The 20,913-nt window shown below is 38.7% G+C and overlaps 1 protein-coding gene across 1 annotated transcript in view; it reads left to right on the forward strand.

Moving 5' to 3' along the window:
- The window catches only part of eif3ha (eukaryotic translation initiation factor 3, subunit H, a), a 71,929-nt gene extending 63,478 nt beyond the window's left edge, over positions 1–8,451 (forward strand). Inside the window, exons 6-8 of the mRNA XM_084385792.1 lie at positions 720–840; positions 6,108–6,240; positions 8,217–8,451. Of these exons, the coding sequence (XP_084241918.1) occupies positions 720–840; positions 6,108–6,240; positions 8,217–8,314 (352 nt within the window). The 3' untranslated portion in view covers positions 8,315–8,451. The remainder of the gene's footprint in view (positions 1–719; positions 841–6,107; positions 6,241–8,216) is intronic.
- The last annotated feature ends 12,462 nt before the right edge of the window (positions 8,452–20,913 follow it).

Below are 20,913 nucleotides of genomic sequence, written 5' to 3' on the forward strand. Positions count from 1 at the left end.
GTATATAAATGATAAATTCAGTTTCAAAACTCAAATAAAACAAGTTTAAGTTGAAGGACTAAAATGACTAAACCTAAAATTCAAGTTAAAAATAAATTAAAGCTAAATAGAAATATATATAAATCTAGTAAAAATGTAAAAAATTAAACAAAAATTTTTAAACTATTTAAATTAATTTAAGTTAAAGGTTTTAAAATGTTCTCCACACTATTTTAAGAACGTTCTATGGCATTGCTGCGAAAAATCCCTTTTTAGTTTTTAGTGCATTGCCTCATAAGTGACTAATTTAGAACACACTACATAAGCAGCAACTTGGGTCACAAAAGGGTCTGAAATACCTGGGAAGTGCATTATGGGATTGGTTTCTCGGGGAAGGATGCATGCAACACTGCTTTTTTTTTTCTGGAAAAGCATGCATGCACACACAGTTTTTGGAGCAGGCTTTCAGCACAGCCCTTTAATGCGCTCCTACATAGGCAGCTCTAATAGGTTTTGGAACAGAGCCGGTATATCATGTTTGGTGGCACATGCTACGATTAGACGTCTCTGAACCGTGTAAATGCAGAGCAGATCGTCGTCCTTATCAGGGACATCATGCTTCTGTCATCTTGGGTTTTTAATTGAGAAAATGATCGCTGTGGAGCAATTACAGTTTGATGTGCAGTCAGCCGTTAATTACGCAAACTTTGCTGGACTAAACTGTCAATCTGTTGCCGTAGTAACCACCTGGAGAAGAGCCTCCAGCTGCTGATGGACCGCGTGGACGACGCCAACCAAGATATCGTCAAGTACAACACGTACTGTCGTAACCTCAGCAAACAGACCCAGCAGAAGCAGCAGGTACAGTCGCATTATCCTCCTCTTTTACATCGTTTCTTCCTCCGATGAAATTCCTCCCTCAGATATCAGACCTGTTATTAATCGGTCTATATTGGATAAGTGTCAAGAGTGGAACATGTGCAAGAATAATAAGCTATAAGAAATTCATCTGGAACTTTCAAACAGACTTTTAATCACTATTGAAACTAGATGTGATCCAGTGGTGTTCGCCAGATGTCGTATAGGTCTACTAACTGAAATAAAATAAGTTGTATACAAGTACTCAAATGTAGGGTTGGGAACCGAAAACCGGTTCTTATCCAGAAATTCCTACGTTTTGGTTCCAAAACCGGTTCTGGGCCGATGTGTGGGCGAAGTGCTGGGAGCTTATCCTTTAATAGCGACGTCTCACACTCACCTCATGAATATTAAAATAGTAATGAAAGCACTCGCGCTACTCATATACATTTTGAGAGAGAGAGACGATCTCGATTCAAACACCCACGCGATCTTATTCCTAAATGACAAACTTCACACTGGAACATTCAAATCTGTTTTGCGCTGTCGCTGAGAGAGCAGTTGTCAATATGAAACAGCTTTACTTTCACAGTCTTAACAACACAGTATCGGTATTTCTGTTACAAATATTCAAATGATCACAGAAGTACTGAAATTAAAGTTTATAGATAGACCTTTTGAAAGTCGCTTCAAATAACGAAAATTCGCTTCAGAATTTACTAAATGATTTACTAAATGTATTTGAGCGAGTACGTCATGAATGCCTTTTTTCAAACCGTGTTTTTGTCTTATCCTGAATCACTACGGTAAGCCTGTAATAAGCGTTTAGACTCGGACTACTTTACACCGGCACCGCTGCGGAGTAGCACAGTGCCTGAGTGACTCACCCGCATCATAGACATAAACATAGAGAAGTAGCTCCAGCTACAATGTTCTTCCGCAAGACGCATGCAGTTCTGTTTATAACTGCTAGAGCGCTGATTCATCCAGTAATGAAGTGAAGTCTTTATGAATCAATCATTCAAATCGAAATATGTTTCACCTGTCTGGATCTTACATGTGTGTTCAAGCATATTCTACCCCTTCTGAGAGGGTATTCTCCACTGCTGGAGATACAATAAGCTATAGGAGAGGTCCCAAATTATCCTAGAGAATGCAGAAATATTTATTTTCCTTCAGAATTTTTTTTTTATTTTTGCAAAGATTGCTAAATGGTTTCATGTTGAATTTGTTGACATTACCATTCTGTTAAACTCATTTGACAAGTATAAGAAATAAACACAAAAAGGATTGTGCATTTTTTTTGTTGTTGTTTTAATAATTTGGATTGAATGGGAACCGAAACCGGAATCGTTTGGCGGAACTAGAACATTTCTTACGATTCTCAACCCTACTCAAATGTATTAAATGACTTAACCTCAAACTGAAGTTAAAAATAAATTAAGCTAAATAGAAATATGAAAACCTAGAAAAAAAAGACAAAAGCACATTAGTAAAACTTAAATGAAAATGAAAACTGAAAATATAAAATTTCTATACATTTTTAAATACTATAATGGTATATAAATAATACAAAAACACTGCTATTAATAGATCATTTATAACAATATTCAAATTGAAATAAGAAACGCTATATATTGACACAAATTAAGTAGTGAAATTATTTCAAAAGTCCCCCTTATGTTCACTTAATTCTTATAAAATAAGAAAACTAATGTGATTTCCATCTTTGACATTGTGAATTATATATTTGATCCAATACATATAATAGAGGCATGGAAATCTGCTGCATACTTGCACCATAAATGTCTGCTGTCGCTCTGCCTGAGATAAAACCCTCTCAATAGATGTTATTTAGGGTTCAGGATGGCCATCTAATTTACAATCCCAACTCGCTTCAGATTCATAATTTCATCCATTTCGCCAGGCTGACAAATTGGCCAGAATGCTCTTGACATTTACAGGCTTTTGCATTGCTGGCATTTTGTAAACATGAGTTCTGAAAACAGAACGAGGAGCGTGAATAACGACGGGAGGCTTCGAGTCGCTTTATATCTGACCTTATGCAAGTACAACAGGATCATCTGAAGAGAGGCCACCCCTGAAATCAGACAACACTGAACACTGGGAATGTGACCGAAACGGCTGCATATTTGTCCAAGTGTGTGTGTGTCTGTGTTTGTTTTCCACCGTGATGTTTGTCTTCAGCAGCGAACAGAGACTACAGTCGTTCATTAAAGAGAAACGATGCTCAATGGAGAATGTTATTTACTAAGAAATGTCTGGATAAAATACAAAAGGCCTTAAAGGAATGGTTCATCCAGGGTTCATACAAGGTGCTTATGCTTGCAGGGTTCCCACGGGTCCTTGAAATCCTTGAAAGTTTGAGAATCTGAAAAAAAATCAAAATAATCAAGGCCGTGGAAAGTTCTTGAAAATAAACACACACACACACACACACACACACACACACACAGATGCAGGTCCTTGAAAGTGCTTGCATTTATTTTGTGCGAGAAGTTTTCTGTAAAACATTACATATTATTCCCTCCGGTCCGCTAATGTGTTATTCCGCCAACACTTCGTGGCCTATGCGCACTAGCTTGCTTGATTTATGCTATTTACGCATTGCGTTAAGTGTTTCCCACGTGAGGTACTTTGTGTTGTACGTTGTGTGGTAGATTTTTCCCTAAACCTAACTATCTGGGGCGTCTCCAAATCGACACCCAACTGATCTTATTACCTGAGGCGTCTTCAAATCGACACCAATACCTTTATCTGGGGCGTCTACAAATCGACACCCAATTCCTTAAACTGGCTTCCTTCCTAAACTAGCTTCCTGCGCAGGAATAATCGACAAACAGACTTCTGCAAATGTCCTTTAAATGCTTTAATCACGGCCAGGAGATCTTCCTGAGCAGTTCTCAGGGAATCTCTCCCAAGAAGCAAAGGCCGGAGGGTCTCAGACAAATTCCATTGAGAATCCCACCAGAAAACACGAATACAACAGTTTTTATAGAATCGAGAAAACAAAAGACTAACATGTCACCTTCAATATGATTGGTTCAATTGGTTCCAAAGCCCCAACCCTTTCCCTCTGTCACTGGCACAAGCAAACTCTGATTTTGTGATTACTTATCTCAAGGTTTGAGAACTAGTCATACAAACTGTTCCTGAGACTAAACTTCTCATATTGGATTCCATGAATTCATATTGTTTTCAAATGACTTGGTGTGGTGATTTATATTTTTGGGGTGAAATATTCCTCTACGCTCTCGCCTCATTAGCACTTTTAAAAAACATTGCTTTCTCCCAGAACAGAACACTCTGCAATCAGGGAGACGTTTGTGCAGTGTTTATTAGACCGCTCGTTTGGCAGGACGGTTGAGCCTTTCAGCGGAATCTAAAGCGTGTCCTGAACGAGGCTTGGTCACGCGCAGGTCATCTCCTATATCAACCACGCTGAAATCTACTGTAATTACTGCTGTCATCGATCATATCCCTCCCGTCTGCACACACACTCCGGCCCCGGTGCACCATATAAACCAAATGACCCGCATCAATCACCATTTAATATCAGAGAGAACTGCCGCTGTGTTGGCAGTGTGCGTTCCTAAATCATATGCCTAATTTCAACAGAAATGGCCGGTATCCTCCGCGGGGACATAAGTCGCACAAACTCAAATAGGATATGAATTCCTCATCTTTTTTTTCCTTCATGTTCAAATTTGATCTACTACATCTTTAAGAAAGGCGGAAGGTAGAGCCGACACACCGAGGGCAGATCCAGGACTCCTGAAACTCCACAGCTCCACATGTCGGATCAGTTTCTGTACACTTCTGCTGCACTAATGACATCAGATAGGGTCTTCCTTTCCTCCTTTCCTCCTTTCTTCCTTTCTTTATTTCTTTCTTTCTTTCTTTCTTTCCTGTATTTCTTTCCTCCTGTTTTTTCCTTTATTTCTTCCCTTCCTTTCCTCCTTTCTTCTTCCTTTCCCTGTTTATTTATTTCTTTACTCCCTCCTTCCTTCCTTCCTTCCTTTCCTCCTTCTTCCTTTCCCTCTATTTATTTCTTTACCCCTTTCTTTCTTTCTTTCTTTCTTTCTTTCTTTCTTTCTTTCTTTCTTTCTTCCTCCTTTCCTTTATTTCTTTCCTCCTGTTTTTTCCTTTATTTCTTCCCTTCCTTTCCTCCTTTCTTCTTCCTTTCCCTGTTTATTTATTTCTTTACTCCCTCCTTCCTTCCTTCCTTCCTTTCCTCCTTCTTCCTTTCCCTCTATTTATTTCTTTACCCCTTCTTTCTTTCTTTCTTTCTTTCTTTCTTTCTTTCTTTCTTTCTTTCTTTCTTTCTTTCTTTCTTTCTTTCTTTCTTCCTTCTTCCTCTTTCCTTCCTTCTTCCTCTTTCCTTCCTTCTTCCTCTTTCCTTCCTTCTTCCTCTTTCCTTCTTTTATTTATTTCTTCCTTCCTTTATTTCTTCCTTCCTTCCTTCCTTCCTTTATTTCTTCCTTTTTTTCTTCCTCCTTTCCTTCCTTCCTTCCTTCGTCCTTCCTTTATTTCTTTCTTCGTCCTTCCTTCCTTTATTTCTTCCTTCTTTCCTTTATTTCTTTCCTCCTGTCCTTCTTTCCTCCTGTTCTTTCCTTTATTTCTTCCCCTCCTTTCCTCCTTTCTTCTTCCTTTCTTTCTTCCTTCCTTTATTTCTTCCTTTATTTTTTCTTCCTTTCCTTCCTTCGTCCTTCCTTCCTTCCTTCCTTCCTTCCTTTTCTTTCCTTCCTTTCCTCCTTTCTTCTTTCTTTCCCTCTTTATTTCTTTACTCCCTTCCTCCATTCCTGGTTTGTCCTTTTTATTTCTCTATTTAACCTTTTTTTTCAATTTTTTTTGTTCTTTGTTTCTCTTCATTTTTATTCCTCTATTTTTTTATTTATACCTCCCAAGTGGATATCCTTCATGTAAACCATTTACATCAATTTAATAAATGTATTCGCACCGTTTTTACTTCAATCCCCTTTTTATTTGCTTGTGTGTGTGTGTGTGTGTGTATATGTCTATCTCTAAATTCGGATTAGATAAGCCACATCCTATAAGTTCTTTCTTTTGTCTAGACTTGTTTTAGGGCTTATATATTGGTATATCTAGAGAGGTCATGGGAATAGCGTGAAATGTGTGTGTGTTCCTTCACACGGCTCAAGTCTTGCTGGTTCCTCCATGAAAAGTTTCCACAGGTGATATTTTTGACGTTCCTCGACTCATGTTCTCTTCTCTCCTGCATCTCCCAGTATCTGCAGAGGCGTCAGCAGGAGAACACGCAGCGCCAGAGTCGTGGAGAGCCGCCGTTACCGGAGGAAGACATCAGTAAGATGTTCAAACCTCCTCAGGCTCCTCCTCGCATGGACACGCTCCTCATCGCAGGTACTCTTCTCCCTCAGTTCCCACAGCACGTCTGCAGGCCATTGGAAATTTATTGTCCTCTGTCCAGAAGAATTGATCCATGAATTGGTCAATTCAGCAATAAACGGATCAGTTTAAATGGGAATGGGAATTACTGCAGGTCTTAAATCTATCACACTATGTTCTTATCCTGATGGAGAAGTGGGAAGGTTTGCCCTCTTGTATCGGAGAACCATCTTTTCCTTTTACAGATTTTTTTTCTTCTGTCCCAATTTGGCCAGAATTTTTTTTTTTAAATATACATACATGTATGTGTGTGTATATATATATATTATTTTTTTATTATTATTTTTATATATATCTTTTATATATATTTTTTTTATTTTATATAATATTTTATATATAACATTTTTAGCAACTTATTTTTTCATGAATATAACTATTATATTTATATTAACTATAACTATTATACAAATATTACTGTTTGTTTTTTGTTTTGTTTTTAAAAACAATATAAACCAGTGATATGGAAACTACAAACAGGGTGTCTGCGGATCCTTAAGTGTTAAACTGTCTTAAATTCCTTAATGTAAAAATTAATTAGCATTAAAATCTCTTAATGCAATCGAACTGACACGACAGTAAAGATTTAGATTTCATTTTCACTTCAATTTTTTCAAATAAAATTGGTCTAATCCATAAAAGTGAGTTAAAACAAAAATATATTACACTTGTTATATTGCTATTTGTATCCCTAAGTAAACTTTATTAATTATTATATATTTTCAGTCCAGTATTAATTTAACTTTATTTATTTATTTATTTATTTATTTATTTATTTATTTATTTATTAATTTATTTATTTTCATATCTCTGTTGAGCAGGGTGATTTGTTTGTTTGTATCATATGCAAGTCATATGCAAAAAAAATTTAAAGGTCTTTGCAAATGGTATTAAATTGGAAGGGCTGATTATGGCAGATATTATTGCCATCATGATAATCATCTATAATGACCATCATGACTCCACAATGACATGCTATGCAAAATAACTGTTTCCATCCAAAGTTGCCAATTTAACTTTGAATATGGTGTAAAACAAATAAAGCATAATTTCCTTCCCATGTCTTGAAGAGAATAAACTCGTCACTTCCTGGGAAATTGGTGCAAAATATCAGTAATAAACTAAGTTTCTGCATTCAGGCTGTTTTCCCTCCATCATAAACGAGTGTGTCTCAAGCGTCAGATGAAACACAGTAAATGCTGTCATTCGGATGCTGGTGTTCGGGAACACACTCGTGTGTGTGTGTGTGTGTGTGTGTGTGTGTGTGAGACGCTTCTGGAGGGAATTAAACCAAATCATACTGATCACACACTTCGACTCCGGCGTTTCAGAAACACCAAACCAACATTAGAGACGCTGCGACGCCATTGGTCCACTGGTTACTCCAGCTATCCAATCACAGCCTCTGCTGAGAAAGTCACCTGGGATTTATTCAGTATACGTTTCCATCGTGGTTTATGCACGTCGTCTTATCGAATGAAAAATGCATCCACCTCAGTTGAGCACATACGTTTCTTTATGTGCATTTTTAGAATTGATGCACATTTTTATGCGATATCCAAAAATGCACATAATAATAGCTGGATGGACACAGCTATTGATTCGTTTACAATGTTCAGTCCTTCCAGCTAAGACTGTTACACACATCCGTTAGCCAGTTAAACTCCATTATCTATAAGCAGAATTAGCAGAAACAGTGAATAATTCAGAAATCTTGGATGTCTCTCCACACCTGACTGATATCATGAGCTCATCCTTCAGCAATGCCGGGTTCCCTCGGGATCCAGATGGAGAACCACGGATCTGTGACACGGATCTGTTTCTCCAGATCTGTGCGTGTGTGGCCGGTCCTCTTCCATCTGAATAACACGTATCGCTCGGTCTTGTCGTCTATAATTAATTTTTTCTTTCTTCTGCTTCTTCTTCTTCACAAGGACAAATCAACAACTACTGCCAGAACATTAAGGAGTTCACCTCGCAGAACCTTGGGAAGCTGTTCATGGCTGAGGGTCTTCAGGGTCACAACAGCTAAAGAGAGAAACCAGCCTTTCCCATCTCCAAACACACACACACACACACACACACACACACCATTATGAGGAGCTCGGCGAGAGATCCTGTACAGATTTTATGCAATTTGTACAATAAAAATGTATGCATCTCTCATAACGGTCTATTTTTCTTTGTGGTGTTTGTTCATTATCCGAGTTGCAGGAAGAATCTTGCTGTCTAAAGGAGTAAACCGGTGAGGGTTTTCTTGAATTGACAGACTTGTTTGTGCACTAAATGCCTGTGGTCTTAATGAGGCTGTCGGATGGGGAATAATCATATGCACTATGAAGGCTGTAGTGTGTTTCCACAGGAGGTTATTCGCTTTAAATGGTACGTAAAGATTTCCATGTCACTTCTAACAAAGGAATAGCGATTGCATGCGATGGAAGGGTTGTGTCTGCTGTTGATTAAATGGTAGTTGTAAAAACACTCTCGGTTGGTTGCCAAGCAGTCTGCGTTTCTGTGCATTTTAAAGCATCATTGGTGGCTCTCCACATCTGAACTGTAGATGCAACTTTAAGACCCCCAGAAACCCTGATAATGTGGCATAAAGTCTTGTAATTAATTCGAACTCCATACACACACACACACACACACGCATACATACACACACACACATGCGTACACGCATACACACACATGCATACACGCATACATACACACACACACACACACACACACACACATGCATGCATAAGCTTGTAAGTGCCATCTGAAACTTTCTTCTAGAATGATCATTTTTGTCAAGCTTGTATATTTAAGTTTAGTAATTTCACTTCAATGGCAATGAAAATTACCTATTAATTGTCATTTAAGTGAAATTACTGAACTTAAATATACGAGCTTGATAAAAATGATCATTCTAGAAGAAAATTTCAGATGACACTTAGAGGCTTTTGCATCTGAACTCTTCATATATATATATATATATATATATATATATATATATATATATATATATATATATATATATATATATATATATATATATATATATATATATATATATATATATATATATATATATAGGGGAGAGTGGGGTGATTTGTGCCGGGGGGGGGGGGGGAGTAGTTCCACCCTTGTTTCTGGAAAACCATAGAAGAAATTGGTCATGTGACCACATAATTTTGAAAAGCAATCACTTTTACTCGTCCTCCAAAGAAGAGAGACACATGGCATGAGAGTTAAGCATATTTTAGTGCAAAAAACAGTTTTTTCCCTTTCAAGGTAAAATTTCTATGATTAAGGTTTTTTTATTGTAGTGTCTGAACAATTATAGACAAGTTTGAAAACATTTCACACATGTTTTAGTGCTTTAGTAGGCTACACAATGAGTCTATGCAGTTAGCATGATGTTAGCTCTTAACTGCTGGATCATGCTAGTTTTTCAAACTTGTGGGTCCGGGGTGATTTGTGCCAAAGGGCCTGGGTTAAGTTGTGCCAGATCCAGAACACCTAGACCTACATTCTCACAGGGGATAATCTTGAGAAGTGAGGAGATGGGCATGCCTCATCATTGTTTGACTTGGGCCTGCCTGCCATTTGTTTAATTTAGCTAACACTGATTTCAGTTCTGAGTTTGCACTATGTTATTAAAGAGAAGTTTTATTCCGTTTTTAAGTGGCCTATGTCACAATAGGATGTTTAGAAATTAGCCTAGTCACTTTATTCTTATATGTTACATAATTGACAGACAGCGCTATGTCAACAGGCATCTATTGCCAAAGCCTTTTTGCCTGAAATGATTCACAAATATCATATATTGTGTTGCTATGGTGCTCTAAATGGTTGCTAGGGCGTAGCTTGATAGCTTCACAATGATCCTGAGAGACTGATTGGTCGTCTGAGTAAAATGAGCCCGCCCCCTTGTCTCTATGACACTGTGATCCAGAGTTATGTTCAATACAAAATCCCTATGCAATTGACCATAGTAGGAAAAACACATGCTATGGTATTCCAGGGTGACAATATATAAATAAACCTTAAATTAGTAATTTTGTATTGAATTTATCTTGCTTTCATATAGCAGTATGGTTCATAACATTAAAATGTTCTGTTTTACTTCAGAAATCACTGGCACAATTTACCCCCAATGTATTCCCCCAAAGGCACAACTTCCCCCGCACCAGGGGCAAGTTGTGCCATGAGACCACTTTTTTTCCAAGAGCTATATTTCTGAAACAGTTTATTTCAGATCCAAAGTTATTGTTCTCAGGGATGCACCACATCCTGAAATATGTACATCCTTAAGTTGAAGGCATTACTGCCATGGCCTCACTTTTAAAGTCACTTTGAGTAAAAACTGGCACAACTCACCCCACTCTCCCCTAATTTTTTTTTTTTTGCTTCAAATCAAAGTTTGTGATGTTGTGATTCTCGTAACTGGCTGGTTTGGTTCATGGCTTATAACACTTTAAGACTTTTTAAATCCTTATGGAAAAAAAAGACTGAAAAATATACATCTGGAACCCAGGCCGCTGGAAAAGGTGGCAGCACTAATGCACAAAAGCAATAAAGCGCAGTAAGCGGTAAAACTGCGTTACAAACCAGTGTGTTTATAATTAAGACAATACATTCAAATGAATATGTAAAAAATACCAGTTTGCAACGTTTTTGAACCGCTAAAAATATCTGGAAACCGAATGACATCGGAAGCCACGACACATTCAATTTACAAATGTCTTTAAAATAAGGCATATAGTAGGTTTTGGGCTGCACAATTAATCATTTTCAGCCCAAATAAATCTTGCTTTTCATGCATTAACATGATTAATTGCTATTTTAATGCTATGTGTTATACATTTTTTTTTATATACATTATTGAATGCATTTATTTTAGGCTACTGTGCAGTAATGCGTTCCTGTCGTCATTTTATGATCACACTGAGTTCCAAAACAAACAAAAACAACACTTTGTATGTGCTTCAAAAGTGGACTTGCCACATCAAGAGTGGACTGAATAGATATTTGTCACTTTGAAGACAAATTTGCACTTTTTTTGCACTCTTGAGTTCAGTTAGTAGCTGAAAGAAGTCTGATCTGGTTCTTGTAAAGATTATACTCACGTATTCATAATTTCCATTAGCAGCAGAGCGTGGGCGAAACATTAATTTGGAGACAAAAGCATTGAGTGTTAGCTTTTCCACAGCCTTTTCTAATTCTTTTCTAACTGTGTTTTTGTTCTTTTTACCTGGATTTAAGCAGCAGCGATACGAGGTTTAGATTATCTAACATGGTTTAATATGATATATAAAAAAATCAATCTTTGGTCAAATGCACTAGTGGCTCAATTAGTTTTTCATTTGTTTTTGCAGGGCTGTGAATTTTTACTGGATCGTTTCTCTCTCTCTCTCTGATAAATTCTTGATAATCTCCAAATTTGAAGGCTTCTTCAAAAAAAGTATTAAACATTCAAGAAACATTCAAGCCAATGTTTTTTTAGTGTCTGTGCATGGGTAAAAAATAGGTGTAGAAACTATTTTCTCCCAGATATTGCTAAATTTCTATGGAAGTGTTTCCGTCACTGAATAAAACACTTTATCTCACAATTGCGAGTTTACATATCGCAATTCTGAGGAAAAAGTCAGAATTTCGAGTTGATTTCTCGCAATTCTGACTTTATAACACGCAATTAGTCTATATCACGCAATTCTGAGATAAAAAGTCAGAATTGTGAGATGTAAACTCGCAATTGTGAGAGAAAAAAGTAGCAATTACACTTTTAATTTTTCATTTTGTGGCGGACACAAGCTTCCATAAATTAGAATAGTAATTATTGGTAAACGCATTCCAAGAATCCGTGTTTTGTCCTCCATGTTTACAGTGTAAGGGTGCTCGGAAGGCAGCACGCTATATAGGGCTCAGTCCAGCTTCACCATCGAAGGCTGTGATGTCCTTTACTCCTGAAAACAAGCATGTGCTTCATATTATGTTAGGAATAGAGCAGAAGATGTGTGTTTCTCCGATATCTCGATGGCCTCCGCGTGAGTGTGTGTGTGTGTTACAGCGAGCCGTTGAAATATGTCGTGTTGATTAAATACAGCTCACATCAGCTTGTCAGTAATGATGGACATTGCCTCGGATTAATAAAATGAAACGAGTTATCTCGCTGTTAAGTCATGACTCTCTTACTTCTCCCTTCTTTTTCTTCCTCATCTCTGAAATTGCCATGGCAACTGCAGATTCCCTTTGCACATGCGATAGAAGACGAGAGGAGTCTCAACCCTTCTGGAGTAATCTGGTAAATCCTCAAAACCTAACGAAAATATTGATTTAGCAAAGGTGTGGGTGGGAAAGATGAATGAAGGATTTGCGTGATGAGAGGAAAAATACTGAAGATTGCAGACCAAGACAAGAAATACTGTGTGGCTGTGTGTGTGTGTGATGGGTAGGTTTAGGGGTCGGGTTAGTGTGTGTGTGTGTGTGAGAGAGAGAGATGGGTGAGTTAAGAAGTCGGGTTAGTGTGTGTGAGATGGGTAGGTTTAGGGGTCGGGTTAGTGTGTGTGTGTGTGTGTGTGTGAGAGAGAGATGGGTGAGTTAAGTGGTCGGGTTAGTGTGTGTGATGGGTAGGTTTAGGGGTCGGGTTAGTGTGTGTGTGTGTGATGGGTAGGTTTAGGGGTCGGGTTAGTGTGTGTGTGTGTGTGTGAGAGAGAGATGGGTAAGTTAAGTGGTCGGGTTAGTGTGTGTGATGGGTAGGTTTAGGGGTCGGGTTAGTGTGTGTGTGTGTGATGGGTAGGTTTAGGGGTCGGGTTAGTGTGTGTGTGTGATGGGTAGGTTTAGGGGTTGGGTTAGTGTGTGTGTGTGATGGGTAGGTTTAGGGGTCGGGTTAGTCTGTGTGTGTGTGATGGGTAGGTTTAGGGGTCGGGTTAGTCTGTGTGTGTGTGTGTGTGTGTGATGGGTAGGTTTAGGGATCGGGTTTGTGTGTGTGTGTGTGATGGGTAGGTTTAGGGGTTGGGTTAGTGTGTGTGTGTGTGTGTGTGATGGGTAGGTTTAGGGGTCGGGTTAGTCTGTGTGTGTGTGTGTGTGTGTGATGGGTAGGTTTAGGGATCAGGTTAGTGTGTGTGTGTGATTGGGTAGGTTTGGGGGTCAGGTTAGTGTGTGTGTGAGTGTGTGATGGGTAGGTTTAGGGATCAGGTTAGTGTGTGAGATTGGTAGGTTTGGGGGTCAGGTTAGTGTGTGTGTGATGGGTAGGTTTAGGGGTCGGGTTAGTGTGTGTGATGGGTAGGTTTGGGGGTCAGGTTAGTGTGTGTGTGTGTGTGTGTGTGAGTGTGTGATGGGTAGGTTTAGGGATCAGGTTAGTGTGTGAGATGGGTAGGTTTGGGGGTCAGGTTAGTGTGTGTGTGATGGGTAGGTTTAGGGGTCGGGTTAGTGTGTGTGATGGGTAGGTTTAGGGGTCGGGTTAGTGTGTGTGATGGGTAGGTTTAGGGGTCGGGTTTGTGTGTGTGTGTGTGTGTGTGTGTGAGAGATGGGTAGGTTTAGGGATCGGGTTAGTGTGTGTGATGGGTAGGTTTAGGGGTCGGGTTAGTGTGTGTGTGTGTGTGATGGGTAGGTTTAGGGGTCGGGTTAGTGTGTGTGATGGGTAGGTTTAGGGGTCGGGTTAGTGTGTGTGATGGGTAGGTTTAGGGGTCGGGTGTGTGTGTGTGTGTGTGTGTGTGTGTGTGTGTGTGTGTGTGTGTGAGAGATGGGTAGGTTTAGGGATCGGGTTAGTGTGTGTGTGTGTGTGTGTGTGATGGGTAGGGTTAGCGTGTGTGTGATGGGTAGGTTTAGGGGTCGGGTTAGTGTGTGTGATGGGTAGGTTTAGGGATCGGGTTAGTGTGTGTGTGTGTGTGTGTGATGGGTAGGTTTAGGGGTCGGGTTAGTGTGTGTGTGTATGATGGGTAGGTTTAGGGATCGGGTGTGTGTGTGTGTGTGTGTGTGTGTGTGTGTGAGTGAGAGATGGGTAGGTTTAGGGATCGGGTTAGTGTGTGTGATGGGTAGGGTTAGTGTAAGGGGACAGAATATACAGTTTGTACAGTATAAAACCATTACGTCTATGGAGAGTCCCCAAAAAGATAGCGAACCAGACGTGTGTGTGTCCTAAAGATATCAACAGACCTCCCGTTATGTCGCTTAAATCCGCCTTGCGGATCATCCTGAGGCGGCCAGGATCCTTGGGAGAATTGATGTCAGTCAGAAAGAAGATGATGATGGTGATGATGCTTCGTCATAAAGCACGAGCCACTTAATGCGGACTCAAGCTGTGTCTGGGATAATTATGAGTGTCTTGTCCTGAGAGACGGGCTTCTGTGAGCTGATAGAGGAGACACACCAATGATTGACTCGGCTTTACAGCTGACCTCACTTTTCCATTATGAACCGACCAGCATGACGGTGCGAAACTGGCAATGGCTGGTGACTTGAGAATATTTACCAGCCATAAACCATTTTAATGGGCATGAAACTGATTTAATTATAAATCAAAATTGTAGATACCAGTGAAAATTCACCAATCTCCATTCCAATTTTTATACAACAGCTAAAACTACAAGCCTAACTAATATAAATTTAAAACATTATTAAAGTCCCGCTGTGGTGAAAAAAATCCAGCTTTTAATGTTGTTTATGTGTCTATGTGGTGTTTTTAAAACGCTTTAAGACAAACCATGTGTAAATTCATAAGCCGACACCATTGCTGAGTATTTCCTCCTTAAAACTGCAGTGAACCAAAGACAGTCTCAAAAACACGCTTTGAAATCGCTGGTGTTTCTGACGTCACAAGGATTGCATGATATGAAGTCAGAAATGTGAGTTATTTCTCGCAATTGCGAGTTTATATCTCACAATTCTGAGTTTAAAAAAAATAAATGTAGTATTCGGTCGCGGAAACAAGCTTCCATAGTATTATGATGTATGTGTATGAACGAGTTCAAATGTGGGCGGGGCTTGATTTTGCCCATCAGGGATTGGATGGTTGTAGTTTGCTAATTGCTGTGATGTCATGTGAGTGACAGGTTGTGTTATTGTCAGCAGAGAAGGGATGTTGTTGCGAGAGGAAGGGAAAGCTGATGTTTTTGATATAAAATGCAAAGATTTAAAAAAACTGCCTTGGTAAATCGCTTGGAAAAAGCTCTGCAATATTCCATATCCCTCCCAAAAAAAAAAAAAGAGAGAAAAGCATAGTCAATTTTGCTTTAAATCCCCAGGTTCCCAGTGGATGTGATTACCAATGGCACTGGTGTCACGCTGCATTTCAAGCGGCCACTGTTAATAAATCGGCCAATAACGATGTCCAGAAGCCCCTGAATGAGCTGTGACTAAAGGCTTGATGTTTTTTAACATTTTGAGCAGATAATCCGAGAGCACTTACTGTCAGACTGACCCAGACTGGCTTTTGCAGACGCCTGGGGTGATTTAGACAAATGCTTTCTGTGCGGGTTAACCTTGGGTTTGAGAAACTCGTTCAAGGTTTGGAGGCCGGTAAATTCTCCCGAAGTGTCAGCGTTTTCACATTGCTTACCTCAGGAACCGAGGAATAAATTCTCAGCCAATTTTCAGAGCTTTTTCCTCCTTTATAGCCGAACAGCTCAGAGCTCGACTGATGGCGTAAGTGACTTTGCAAATGTAAAATCTCTGCTTTCCAATAAGACAAGTTGCATTTTTAGATGGTATTTTACATATTTGTTTGTTATTGCATCTCATGAATAAGTTGTTTGGTGCAAAACCTTGTCACACTGAAACAAATGATCTGTCAAAAGCTGATCGTTGCAGGAATATTTAATGCCGGACGAGCGGCCCATATGGCTCTCGCTCAGAAATGAACTCTTTATGAAGCTCAACACAAACAGACTAATGATCTGATTACACTGGGCACAGACACACTGATATAAGGAGACAGATGTTCACTAATGGACATATTTATAGACGTACTTAATAAGGCAACTGTCACTTTTAACACAAATAAAAACTCAAATCATGCAGCTTGAGGAGGAGAAATGTGCTTTTACTTTTCTAAGTGATCAAACTCATGATGTGTGACTAGATGATGATAAAACAAGCTGAAATATCGCCGAAAATGTTCAGAAAAATTGTTTTGACTTCCGTTTGGTGACGCAAGAAGTCGAAACAGCATTTCAGCTTGAAGTTAATTTGACAGTGCACATGTAACGAGATGTTTGTTGATGCGAATACGTGTCTAATCCAGAACTACGAACTGAAAGCATCCGTGATCAAAACCTGTGACACAAGGGACAACTATTAAGACATCCATTAGCTAAGCGTAGGAGCAGATCTTCATACAATGAACGAGTAAAGCTCTGACATCCCGTGAAGGGAATAGTTACAAACCATTAGGCCTAATTATAAAGCTTTAGCAAGATAATTAAGCTTTTTTCTTTTCTGCTTCTAATGACTTCCTTAAAGTTAAAGTGAGTCATTTCTCTGCCACTAAAACGCCACTAATTGAAGCGGGTTTCCCGAACACTAACAGTAATATTATCAGTTTAACTGCACTGACACTGAACTGAGTGTTGCTGGATAATGACGGCAACTTTTCTCGGTTATTGAACAAAACTGAATCAACGGTGAACTGAATTGATCTGAATACTGACTATTACCTCTGCTCAACTCATTGTAGACAGTAGATCAAAAAAAGTTCATCAAAGTTGTCCAAGACAAGAACGGCTATTGTTTGAAAATCATGTATAACTTTTGATGAAAGGTTTCGATCCACTTCAAATGTCGACTACTGTAATTGCTGAACTTTGCGACATTAACAATTAAGCAGAATTGAGACTGCTAATTTGAGCTGAATTATGGCATTATTATCTCTCCAGATGTTGTTTTCATATCTGAAGAGTTTTACAGCCTTGGTTTTCATGTTAGTGTTTCTTGAAGCTTCTTTGAAATCATCTGTATTATATAAAGCACTATGTAAATAAATGTGACTTGCTATTGGTCTCCCAAAGAGATAGTCCCGCCCCCCAACCAATGCCATTGGTTGAGCCAGTGTTGCTGTTGGGCTGCACTGTAAACGCTAACACTCAAAATAATGAATTGGTTTGAGTAGGACCAACTTAAACTAATTAGTACTTTAACAAATTACCTTTTATGAGTATTTAGCACTTTCTTTTTGTTTCAAGTTCACAGAACTGATATATTCTAAGTAAACTGAACTGTTTCATTGTTTTGAGTTTCATTAAATTAATTCCTTTAATTTAGACGAACTTAAGTTTAACTGAAACTGGGCTGGGATTTGTATTTCCCAGCATGCTTTGCCCATGACACTCGAAACCGAGAGTAAATGCTAAAATTAAGTGTCATTTAATAGGATCTGTTTTGTGCAAGATTAATGTTAAGTGGGAGATTTAGTAGTGATTAATGCCTTGTAATGCTAATTTAGAAGAATTTCTGTTAATGTTGGTTTTAAGAGAGTTGCCATCATTTGTCACCATGGTGCATGAGCTTAGTTTGAGAGCAAGTTTGTGAGCAGCTTTATTAACGCTGCACTCATACAGCAAGTGCTGTACCATGCTGTTGTTAACATGCTAGCAAATTAGTAAGTTAGCATTTATTGAACCTACTTGTTATAGCTAGCTGAGTTTATACTAATAAAAATTTTACACATTGATGTTAAATGTATGAATTAGTGTACTCAAACATTTCAAGTTAAGAATGAGTAAAATGTATGAGTACAACATAAAACTCTGCCAGTTCTGCTTACTTAAACATTGAATTTCTTAACTTAAAAAAATTGACTTACATTTTTTGAGTTTTGCCAAATTATTCCGGTTTACAGTGTGGTTGAGACGCTCATCAAATCAGATTGGACAACCCCTGCATATTAACATGGAATATTATAAGATATTTTAACATTGAAACCCTTTGAACGTTGAGTTTTTCTGCAGTTCAGCCCAGATCTCTGCAGGATGACGCCGCTGAACTGCCAACGACTGAAGCTCGAGGGGAATTTTAATGGTGTGTTTCTGTATATCTGCACTATGTTGGAACATGTTGTAAATGTAACGTTTCCTCACCATCATCTTGACTGAGGTGCTTCTCTGCCTAAGTAGGCAGCATTTAAATGTTTAGATGTGAAAGCTTTTGCATAAAGGCAGGCTGCATAATTATGGCCTAAATGAGGTTTTCTTAAGTATACTGCGCTGAATAAAAATCCAAAGATAGCAAACCGAGAACATTGTTTAATATGAATACAATTTGTTAATGTCTATAAGTACAGAAAATAGGCCTATCTAAGTAAAATGGACTGTATAAGTACTCTCTATATTAGTGTGCTGTTTGTGAAGCCTAGCAACATGCTAAATTATAGTAGCAGCCAGCTGTGAGTCAGTTTGTATAAATAGCACTGTTTAGAATAAATTGGTTGTTTGTGAGATGCCATTTCAGTTACGATGCTTCCTATATATTCAGCAAGGCTGCCGTAAAGGTTTCAAGGCTTAATAGTGTTCTCCAGGAACAATCCCTGTTTTTGGGGTCCTGTCCCAGTTTTACAGTATGCAAATACTGCCAGAAAAGGCCAGTACACATTGGCGTGGGGTACGGGGGGGACGTGTCCCCCTCAATATTGGAAAATGCTGCTTGTGTCCCACCCAAAAATTAGCCTATACCGCAGGGACAAAAACTGTGCATTTGGAACTTTTATTTTGAAAGCGCGACAAAGAAGATATCCGGTTTTGCCAGCAAGTCAAACCCAGAGTAATAGGTCAAACCTTCCCATTTCATGCTATGTTTGAATAATCACCAGCTTCAATATACTGATTGGCTTCATCACTGTCTCCTCTCCACCGATAAGCTGGTGTGTGGTGGGCGTTCTGGCGCAATATGGCTGCCGTCGCATCATCCAGGTGGATGCTGCACATTGGTGGTGGTTGAGGAGATTCCCCCTTCCATGTAAAGCGCTTTGAGTACCTAGAAAAGCGTTATATAAATGTAACGAATTATTAATTATTATTATTATTATTATTATATTCTTCACCTAGTCGGAGCATCTGATTGGTAGAGAGAAGTTAACATTACACTAGGAACATACAAATACGTTACCGGTGCGCACCAGCTTTGAACTGGAATAAGACTCGACTTTGTATGAGGTAAATTAGTTTCTGTCAAGCGGTTAAAATTAGCAAGCTTTTTAAAATTGAATTATGGATACGAGGCATATGACGATTAAATCAACAATGGAATTTTGAATGGCAGGTGTGTTATGCTTTGCGAGAGGTGCTAACTAACGTTACGTTAGATAGATAGCCACATAGCTATAGTATGTTACTATTATGGTGGTGGGATGGATGTTGATTCATAGTGGCCAATATGTCCCCCCAATGTCAAAGTCATTCCTACGCCTCTGCCACTACAACTACACTTCCCAGATAAAACGTTATCAAAATGATTCCAGTTCGCATGGATATGCGGAAGCGACAAAACATTCTGTATTATGCCAGACAAGTAATTTGGTGATGTCAATTTGTAAAGAAAGACTACATGACTGTGCATATATATATATATATATATATATATATATATATATATATATTCAAAGGCGTATACCTATAGACTAAACACGTAATACGCATGTGCACGCCGTCACCGTTTTCACAGATTCTCGTTTTTGAAGTTTACACTGAGATGATTACGTTTTCAAAATTTGCACCTTGGAACCGGTTTCAAAGTTTGCGTTCTCGAGCTCCACAGAACTTCTTCTGCAATAACGGCTATATTCTGGAAGGCCCGTCTCGAGCGCAGTGCCAGTCGGACCGCCAGTGGAGCCGCCAGCCGCCAACATGCAGAGGTTTGGACCCCATCCGCTCTGTTCTCACTTTATTTTGATGGTCCCTTTAACACATTCTGTTGAAGTAACGTTGCACCTACATGTCTGCTAACTCTCATTAGCGTGTAGACTATAGACTAAACACATAATACGCATGTGCACGCTGTCTGCGTTTTCACAGATTCGAGTTTTTGAAGTTTACGCAGAGATGATTACATTTTTGTAAAATTTGAGCTTTTAACCTGTTTCAAGGTTTGCGTTCTTAAGCACCAAACACTGTTGTTGTGCAAATGAACGGACAGAACACATTAAAAGTTTCTGTTTTCAGATAAAACGGTGTTGTGTTAGCGGCCCATAAGTTAATAACTAATGATCTTTACAACAGAAGTGAATCAGTCAAAACTAACTTTATCTGGACAATAACTTTATTCTAGATCTGCTGTAAAGCCTAAACAATCTCTGTTACTGTAATCTCCTATCATCACTGTAAAGCTGCTTTAAAACAATCTATATTGTTAAAAGCGCTGTATAAATGAAGGTGACTCGACTTGACTGATTACATGAAGATCTTAACCCAGACGAGAGCACTTAAACCATGAGTTATCAAAAAAGACAGTTATTGAGATCAAGGTATTCTCATTGGCATCTTAGTACAAAACCAAAGTTACAATAATGTTTTTATTTTTGAAAGAAATGTGCTCACCAAGGCTGAATTCATGTGATCAAAAATACTTTAAAATTGTGAAATATTATTTCACTTTAAAATAGTTTTCTATTTGAATTTATTCTAAAATGTAATTTATTCCTGTGATCAAAGCTGA

Source organism: Rutilus rutilus (assembly GCF_951802725.1).
Source record: "Rutilus rutilus genome assembly, chromosome: 17".
Classification (NCBI taxonomy): domain Eukaryota; kingdom Metazoa; phylum Chordata; class Actinopteri; order Cypriniformes; family Leuciscidae; genus Rutilus; species Rutilus rutilus.